We start from the raw sequence: 9458 nt of genomic DNA on the forward strand, positions 1-9458 counted from the left end.
TCTAGACAGGCTGAGGGAGGAAGTGCCCTAATGAAGACAGTGTTGCTCAGTGAGAGGAGAAATCAGATGCTTCACCGTGACCATGTAAAGGCTAAAGGTGTCACTACACGAGACAAACAAATGGAGAAACTACGTCATTCTTCAGGCAAACACTGGGTCTTTGTTGTGAAGACATACTAATGTCCAAGGTCAGAGCGTGTTGTTGCTGAGGGTGTGTTTGCCTAACAGTCCCTGTGCTGTACTTTTCTCCAGGAAGCTCCAGGACTACCGACCTGCAGTACGGGTGAAAAAAACCCCAGCTAAACAAAAAAATCAAGTCTATCTACCTGGATTTGGTGTATAGCTGTACTGTGATTTCATATGAACTGAAATGTGGATTCACTGTTTATAGAGCACTGGCTTTTCTCACAGAAAAAAAAAAAAATTGGTAAACATCTGAGAAGTTTGTATGTCATTGTAATACAGGTAGGTATTTCAATTTTCATTTTTAATTTTTGTCGAAAATTTGGCTTGCACTTGTGCACCTTCTGATAACCATCATTCTCACCCATATGCTGCATTAAAGGAAATCAGAACTTGCAGTTTCATTAACCCTGATACTGATTTTGACTTTCCATATACTAATTGGAAAAAGAAAAATGAGGAAAATCAATGTGACACTTAGGAAGCCACTGAAATGATAGTAACTTATGTCAGTTAAGGACCTGTTGTATTGATTCTGCATTTTGTTTTCTTCTCTTCCTTCCTGCACTGTGTAGTTTATTAAGTATAAGCTTTCAGAAGATCTAACCCCAAGTGGAAAGTTATGCCCAAGATCCCTGTAAACGAATTCCAGGGATCCTCTTTTTAGTTCTTTTCAGTTTGTTTTAGAAAGATTAGGAAAAATTTGAAATAATTGGAAAACATCTCGGTTTCACCGCATCATGAATGGCCTCACATATATACAGGGGAGGGGAAAGGGGAGGAACATCAGGAGTCAGACTAGGTCCCATTGGTTGTGTGTGGTTGTGGTCTGACAGCCAATGACCGATCTCGAGCAGTGACATCTCCCCAACCAGCTTGGGGAGGAGGGAGATTGAAGGCGTGAAGGAAAAAAAAAAAAGTGTCAAGAATTTTATAAAAGTTAGTGATTAGAAGGACCAGTCTCTTTGGCTGCAACCACCTCACCAGAAGCTCGTAGCAGCAGAGGCACTGTCTACAAACAAGTGAGTATAACAATTCTGTTTCTAAACTGTAAAGGTGGTATGTATATCAGCAGCTGAGACACAATGAGTTTACCTAAAGTGGGCTTGGGGAGTCGGTTTTGGGTTTGTTTTTATTTTTTTTTTGTTCCAGGAACAGCTTTCAAGAAATAAATCCTCAGCCATTCTGCAGTGATCTTCCAATGTGAGCCAACACTGGCTTGTCACTTAGCTTAGTCACACAGAACCCCTAGAGCAAGTGAACCCTTAGTCTGAGGGGACTAGAGCAATAACATACCTGCCTTGCTTTCTGCCTCTTTGTTTTGTATGGGTTTGTTTCTGCTGGTGGAGTACATAACCTTATGTTTTGCAAGGAGAAGAGAGAATGACTGGAGAATGCAGCTGGTCCTGACAAACACCACTGCTGACAGAAGTGTAATTATGTGTGTTCACTGTGCAGCTTCTTCTGAAGTATTAGTGCAATAGTGTGGGTAAGAGCCTTCGGCGGGAGTCTGTAAGGTAATCTGCAGCATAGGAAACTAAAAACTGCTCGTGCAGTAGGCTGTAACTTTTCAAGCTGAAAACAGCCAGCTCAGGAAATGGCTCAACGATCTCAAATTCTCACTGACTCTGTGATCCTCCACCACTTTTTCTACTATCCCATGTGTCTGGCACCCAAAACTACTTAGCCCAACTGAAACCCACATCTTCACTTCCCCCAGCCTCCACTGCTGGGATTACAAGACCTGAATTCTCATGCATGTCTGACAGCATTTTTTTCACCTTCTCTGTGAAGAGCCCAGCCCTGAGTGAGAAGCAGCTTTGCTCTAATGACCATGCTTACTTCCAACAAACATGTTTCTTGCCACTTCAGTCATCTGTAGCCACGGCGAGTGTTCTGGGAGTGCTTTGCACTGACTGCAGAGGCCAGGTGCCTGAGGACATAACCTATTTTCATATTTGCTAGAGAGATGAAATGGGGTTACATTTGCTCACAGCTTGAGTATAGTTCTGATGCTAATATGGGAACCCTGACAGGGAACTGCATGTCTCACATACTCCCATCCACTTAAGACATGATGTTCAAGTACGGTCCCTAGGCAGACCGTGAAGATGGTAAAAGCCCTTGTTCCTCCTAAGTGAGAACAAAAACCACCCAGGGCACTTACCATCATATATACCCTAAAGGACCTATCAAAATGGCAAAATTACTATGTCAGTCAAGATCATCTGCTGCTTTTTCTAGGTGGAGAATTCTGAATATCTCTTTTTGTCCCATACCCTTGACAATTTTTAGAACCCAGAAATGAAGCATTATGCTACACTAAAACCTTTAGTCCCACAGCAAAGGTGAAACAGGAAACACCCTGTTCTTCCCTCAGAGCTCCTTCATACACACAGGAGGCACCATTTCCACTTCAAATCCCTAAAGCAAGTACTCACAGAGAGTCACATGGTAATTCAGACTGATAGGGACAATAGGAGGTCTGTGGTCCATCCTCCTGCTCAAAGCAGTGTTAGACAAGTTCAGACCAGGCTGCTCACAGCTTCACTCAGGTGGGTCTTGACAACCACCTGGGATGGAGACACCACTACCTCTCCATCAACCTGCACCACTGCTTGGCTATCCTAATAGTGAAAAAAAGATTCTTCGCATGCAGTTCAAATCTCTCTTGTTTCAGCTTATGCCTGTTGTCTCTTACTCTCCTGTCATATGCCACTGTGCAAAGCCTGGCTCTGCCTTTTTGATCACCACTCTGTAGGTATGGGGAGTTGCTGAGAGGTGTCCCTGAAGCCATCTCTGCTCGAGGCTGAACAAGACCCAGATCTGCGGCCTTCTCCTTGCAGAGCAAGTGCTTCAGCCCCTGACCTCAGTGGCATCTGCTGAACTGACTGGTGCTTGTCAACGTCTTTCCTGTACTGCAGGGGCCCAACACTGGATGCAGTGCCCCAACGTGATCTAAAGAGTGCTGAGCTGAGAGGAATAATCTCTGACCTCTCCTGGCTCTCTGGGCTGGACAGAACCCTGCTCACACAGGATGCTGCTGGCCTCTGTTCAGCTCACTCCCTGACAGGGCACTGAGCCTTATCCAAAGATCTGCTCCCTGTCCCACCAGCCCTGGAGGGATTACTGTCAGGGCTCTGCTGCGCATGCAATGGCAGGGCATTTGGCATGGCTGAACTTCATGGTGCTCCTGTTGGTCTCTTCCCGCCCCCCTCCCTGTCCAGGCTTCTCTGGATGGCTGCCCAGTGATCAAGCATATCAACTAGTCTTGCCAGCTTGGTGTTGTCTGCAGGCTAGATAAGAATGCGCTCCATCAGCAGGATGGGGCCAGGCTTGCCCAGCCTTTCATACTTATCAGTTTGCCCAATGTCCAAGTAGTAAGACTCACTTAGAAATAGCTCCGTGGAGAAGTGAGACCAGTAACTCGATTCAGCCACTGTAATGAGAATATCAGGGGCATATCTCACGATGTGTCTGTCTCTCCTGAGTATACAACTGTAAATGAGGAGTAAATAAATCCAGTCAGGTCAACAATGTGCCTACAGGTAATGAGCTCAATTTTTAATACTTTTCATTCTCCTTATCAACTGTATTTATCTATTTATGTATGCAACTTTTGCTTCTTCCAACCCTGCTCTTTGGAAGCAGAATCTCTTGTGTGCACTGTGCAATGACATGCACATGGGGTTTGTGTTGCTGTCAGAGATGATTTTGAAGGGCTGCATTTAATAGTAACTGAACAGACAAAGCTACGCGCATGGGTTTGGAACCAGTTTTACAAAAGGCTGCAATGAAGACACCCAAGAGAAAAACTTACAGATTCTAATTCAATCTTTTCCTGTCTACAAACCAGGACTGAGGTGAGATTTTTTGTAAGATTGGAAGATGCCAGTCATTTGAGGTGACTGGAAAGAAAAGACATCAATGTTTCATGGTTCTAACTGTTACATTTCCTGAAGTGAAAAGTAACACTTCTGCTCTTCCTCTTGCCTCTGCCCCTTGGTTCTCACTATTAATATTAACAGGATGCAGTGCTCCTGCTGATATCCATGAAGATATTTCCCCTGCAGTCCTCCATTACGGTAGCTAAGAAAATCTTGAGACTTCAACAGTTCCCCCCACCCCCACCTCCTGCTGGTCGCAGGCTGAGGGCTGGACAAAGAACTTTGTTTGCTTAAGGAGTGCTGAAGCCTGACAAACACTCAAGGTAGCCATCAAGCTGGGGTTTTGTGCATCCTGTGCAGTTTTTTCTTCCACTTTTAAAAAATGTTATGTAAGCAGTTATGACAAAGAGAATAGATTATACTCATACAATGTCAAATCACTCCAGCTTGTGACACTATGATACTAGCCCACAGCCTAAACCAGGGAAATAAAAATAAAATGTCTTGAAAACCTTTAGTGGTGGGACAGCTCCTAGATACTGAGAACACAGCTCCTTCAAGCTTTTTCCTGCCAGGAAAATTTGTCAAATGAAACAAATAAAGCAGAATAATAAGGTAAATAGGCTTTGTTCTTGGAAGAATTAAATGAGCTGCCCAGCTTTGGCAGCCTGGCCACAAACATTTTTCCTCAGGACCTGTAAGATGACATATCCAGCTCTCATATGGGGGACGCTAATGTTTCTGTGGATGTGCTGGGACCTTAACTCTTTACAAGTCAGATGTATGAAGTGTTACTTAAGTGTAAGATTTCTCCACTCTTCAGATTCTCAGAGCAGTACCTTACAGCAGAGACGTGCTTTCTGAACCCAACAGGGAAGATCCTCAGAGATTATGCTCCTCGTGAAAGAATCACAGAAAAATGAAGTCCTAAATCAAGTGTATTTGAACATTCTGGACCTTGGAGCTATCCTTAACTTTACAACTGCTCTTTTGCACTCATTTCTTCACCACTGCAATTAGAACAAACAAAAGGCCTTACAGATCACTTTGGGGAGCCTTTTGGCAAATGCCCACCTGCTCCGGCACACCGAATGAGAGACTTTCACAGAAACTAGAACTAATCTGCTGTCTTCCAGTTCATCATTGTGGAACTACACTGTAGTGTTTCAGTCTCTCAGAGTACTCACCTGGACCAGGATTATCCACTGAAAATCCATATTTCCCTATTTTGGCAATTCGCTTTGCAGGCTGGTTTTGAGCGATAACTGTCTCTTTGTCATCTTTAAGCAAACACTGGAGACAAGTAAGATAAAACAGGCATTAGTCTCATTGCTTATTACATTGCTGAAGAGAAAGTATACTCATAATAATGTAACTAGAGTGACCAACGATCATGTAATTCAGCTAGCTGGATTAAAGATTATCTGGATACACCTACTTGTGCTGTAGTATACCTTCAAACTGTAACTCTGAAACCACATTAGCTTTGACCTTGTTCAAGGTCATATTCTTGCTAGATTACAATTTTCCAGTTTTTTCCACAGAGACTGTGAACTACTGGAGTGATTCCTCATATTTTGCATTTGCAATTTATTTAAATTGCAAAATTTATTTAAATTGCAAATTTAACATAAATTGTTAAATAAATTTGCAATTTATTTAACAGATCTACAGTTTTGAATGCAGTGCCTACTGCACCAACTATTATTACAGTTATAATAATAAAACCAGTTTCCTATTTCTAAGGAACATATCAGACACAGAAAGCAGGTGAGGGATAAGGAGGGTTATAGGTGGACTTAATTAGCTATGCAGCATAAACCATAACTCTTCAAGTTCTTTCAGGTGGGCCAAACAGGATAACAGCTCTGAGATATGGAGCTGTGGTCTGTCGACAGCCTGGCTTACAGAGAGAGGAGTTCAGCAAAGGCTGGTGCAAGGCATTTCAGTGCTTGGAAAAGGAGGGAACCCTCTCTCATTTGACATAGTCTTCATTATGCACCCTTCAAATTCCCTGTATACCTAGAATGACTTGCTGTTGATAAATTACATAGGATGAACTCTAGTCTCAAACAGCTCGCAAAAAGGTAATGCAGACATCTAGACACTGCATCTGACTGGTCTGTACTGGTAGACACCATTTGAATCTTGCACAATAACATGATCAATACCACAGTACATTCAACTATAAATCAGAGATGCAGATTTATAGCTGTCACAATACTGTGATAGTATTATTGCCAGAAAACTTTTGGCACCTTTTGCTACAGTGCACAGAACTCCGTTGATGTTGGCATCTGCCCTATCAGGAGTAGCAGCCAGACCCCCGATTCTTTCTCCCCATTACGCCCTTCAGCAGGGAGGGCAAGACAAGGATTCCCTGGCAACAATATATGTGTGCGGTGAATCCTCCTAAACCCCCAGGTCTGATACAAAGTAAGCAATGCACTGCAATCAGCAATTGGCTGAAAGCAGCCACAGTGAGGAGAGAATTACAAAGCAAGGCAGGAGGGTGGGGATGAAAGTCAAATAGACAAAGCAACAAATACTGCCCACACAGGCCAGGGAAAGGGGCATTGTTAGGAAAAGTGTAAAAGTAAGCACTGTGCTAGTAGGCATTCTTGTGAATGGGACCCAAAAGCCATAAGGGCTTTGCAAAAAAGTTTGCAGAGTCTGCAGTTCGCATACGCATTAGCTTGGGGCATGTTTTCATGACAGACTGACCTTCCTGAGCAAAGCCCTGTAAAATGCAGAGTCTGTCCCACTTTGGTTCTGGAAGGATGTGTTAGGATGTGGCTCCTGCATTTCTCTCTTCTGGTTATGCTAGGCATACCAAGCCAAGAAGAACTCTTACCAGATTTCTGGGCATGTGCCTATGATAACATGGACCAGACAATTACTGAGAGCCCTCCAATAAAAATACCCGGGGGGTTGTCACTGGTTCCCAGTGTTGTATTGACCCAGCTGTAACAGTCTCCCACAACCTGTAATTCTCTTCCACAGGTAAGTCAACATGACCCATCAATTTCCAGCGCTGTCTCCAGAGCAGAAGAAACACCTTTCAGACATTGCTCAGCGGATTGTGGCTTCCGGAAAGGGGATCTTAGCTGCAGATGAATCAGTGGGTGAGTTCTGGATATTCATCCAGTAGCGGTACCCAAGACTTTTTCCTCTTAAGTTTGCTTCATCTTTTAAATCAGTGGAGTAAATTAAAAATGCTTAAACTAGGAACAACTAAGCCAGGCAGAGGGCTGTTTCTATAGCAACAAAAGCTGACAAACTACAGGTTGAGAAGGGAAGCCCTGACCTGAAGCCTCATTTCCTTACTACATTCTGTGACGAGGAGGCCAGCCAAGCCTAACACTTCTCTGTGACCCCTCCCCACCTCACTAGGTACCATGGGGAACAGGCTGCAGAGGATTAATGTGGAGAACACAGAGGAGAATCGCCGGGCTTTTCGAGAGATCCTCTTCTCTACAGATGCTTCCATCAACCAGAGCATTGGGGGAGTGATCCTCTTCCACGAGACTCTCTATCAGAAAGACAGCAGTGGAAAGCCATTTCCAGCTCTCATCAAAGAAAAAGGCATTGTGGTGGGAATAAAGGTAAGTATCTATACATGTCTGGCTGGCAGCACATTCCAAACATCATTTCCAGTGAAAATTATATATGGGGCTGTACTCTCTCCTGGCAAACACTTTTTCTCTCTTTTTTGTTGGTTTTAAAATCACTAGAGGATCTCTGCCATCATTCTCTGCATTGCTTTTGTAAGCTAACCAGGGGCTCATTTGTATTTGATGCAGGAACTTTTTAATTCACCAAATCCCATCTATTCACCATTCACTGCAGTCCCTCCATGGAGTAACCTAAATCCAGTCCTTTCTGCATGTGACAGAGCTCTCCAGCCATTCCCTGCAGCCATCTACAGATCACCCCTTGCTCTTACCCAATTAACTCATTTTCTTCCCCTTCGCAGGAACATTTCCCTCCTTTGCACCCTTACTGTGTTCAGCCCCATACTTTGCTTACAGCCAGCCTGCCAAGACTGACTAGTCATGGGTAAGAAGATGAGGATGACACTAATCTCCATCCCTCTGTAACCCTTCCTATTTTCCTGGTCTCCACAGCTGGATAAAGGCACAGCACCCCTAGCAGGAACAAATGGAGAAACCACCATCCAAGGTAAGGAGACATCTAAAGAACCTAAGCTATGGCTGATGCAGCAAAAGCCATCAGGTGACTCACCTGAGTCGCAGCCTTGGCTGGTGTCATGGTACATTTCAGAGCTGTGTCCTGAAGAACTGCTCTCAATGAAGCACTGTTCTGTCATCTGCAGGGCTGGATGGACTGGCTGAGCGCTGTGCCCAGTACAAGAAAGACGGTGTTGACTTTGGCAAGTGGCGTGCAGTGCTCAAGATCACCAGCACAACACCTTCTCAGCTTGCCATCCAAGAGAATGCCAACACATTGGCACGCTATGCCAGCATCTGCCAGCAGGTATCTACCCTCCAGCAACCCCTTCTGAAGTGCTCCTGCCCCTTCTCACTGTCCCCTGAGATAAAATGGTAGGTATCTTAAAAGGCAGATCTCTGAGAGGGATTTGGGAAAGATGAAGAAGGACAACACAGCAAGAAGGAATACCACCGACGTCAGGGCAGACCACAAGAACAGTTGTTCTTCCACATCCCAAAATACCTCCCTGTTTTTCTTTTGTTAGCATGGCTTGGTGCCCATTGTGGAGCCAGAAATCTTGCCTGATGGAGACCATGATCTCCAGCGCTGCCAGTATGTCACTGAAAAGGTAAGAAAGTCCTGCCTCTCCACTTCTCAAAAGAGTACCTAATCTTATGCTGTTTGTGCTCACAGATCTCAAAGAGATCTCAAAGAATTTTGACCAAAAAAAAGATGCTTCCTAATTGGATCACAAAACTGAGTTGCTCACAGCCAAGTACTAAGTGAACAGCAAATGTGAGAGCAGAATCCACGCTTTTGGATTTCCACTCCAACCGACAATATAAGCATTCTCTGTCTAACGAAGATGGATTGGAAGCAAAACCACTCATCCTTCTTTCAGTACCTCAGATTGCAGGGACAAATCCTGTAAACATGAAGAGCAGTATCCTGGTCACCTCAAAAGCAGTAGTATCTCCAGAGTTGCAACCCCTGTGATAAATTTCATGAGAAACCAAAATTCAATTTGATCTTCTCACACTCCCAAGGAATAAGCTGTCTTTCCACAGCAGGTTGAGGTGAAGGTTTGAGCAGAGATCTGTATTCAATCCTCTTCTTTTCAGGTTCTGGCTGCTGTCTACAAGGCCTTGAACGATCATCATGTGTACCTGGAAGGGACACTACTGAAACCAAACATGGTGACGGCTGGGGATTCCT

At 44.2% G+C, this 9458-nt stretch overlaps 1 protein-coding gene across 1 annotated transcript in view; it reads left to right on the plus strand.

Annotated features, from left to right (window-relative positions):
* Positions 1–1106: 1106 nt before the first annotated feature.
* The window catches only part of ALDOB (aldolase B, fructose-bisphosphate), a 9275-nt gene continuing 923 nt past the window's right edge, over positions 1107–9458 (plus strand). Inside the window, exons 1-7 of the mRNA XM_010140592.1 lie at positions 1107–1205; positions 7074–7195; positions 7464–7675; positions 8198–8252; positions 8407–8567; positions 8788–8871; positions 9365–9450. Coding sequence (XP_010138894.1) covers positions 7084–7195; positions 7464–7675; positions 8198–8252; positions 8407–8567; positions 8788–8871; positions 9365–9450 — 710 coding nt within the window. The 5' untranslated portion in view covers positions 1107–1205; positions 7074–7083. The remainder of the gene's footprint in view (positions 1206–7073; positions 7196–7463; positions 7676–8197; positions 8253–8406; positions 8568–8787; positions 8872–9364; positions 9451–9458) is intronic.

The sequence above is a fragment of the Buceros rhinoceros genome, unplaced genomic scaffold (genome assembly GCF_000710305.1).
Source record: "Buceros rhinoceros silvestris isolate BGI_N320 unplaced genomic scaffold, ASM71030v1 scaffold8557, whole genome shotgun sequence".
Taxonomy (NCBI): domain Eukaryota; kingdom Metazoa; phylum Chordata; class Aves; order Bucerotiformes; family Bucerotidae; genus Buceros; species Buceros rhinoceros.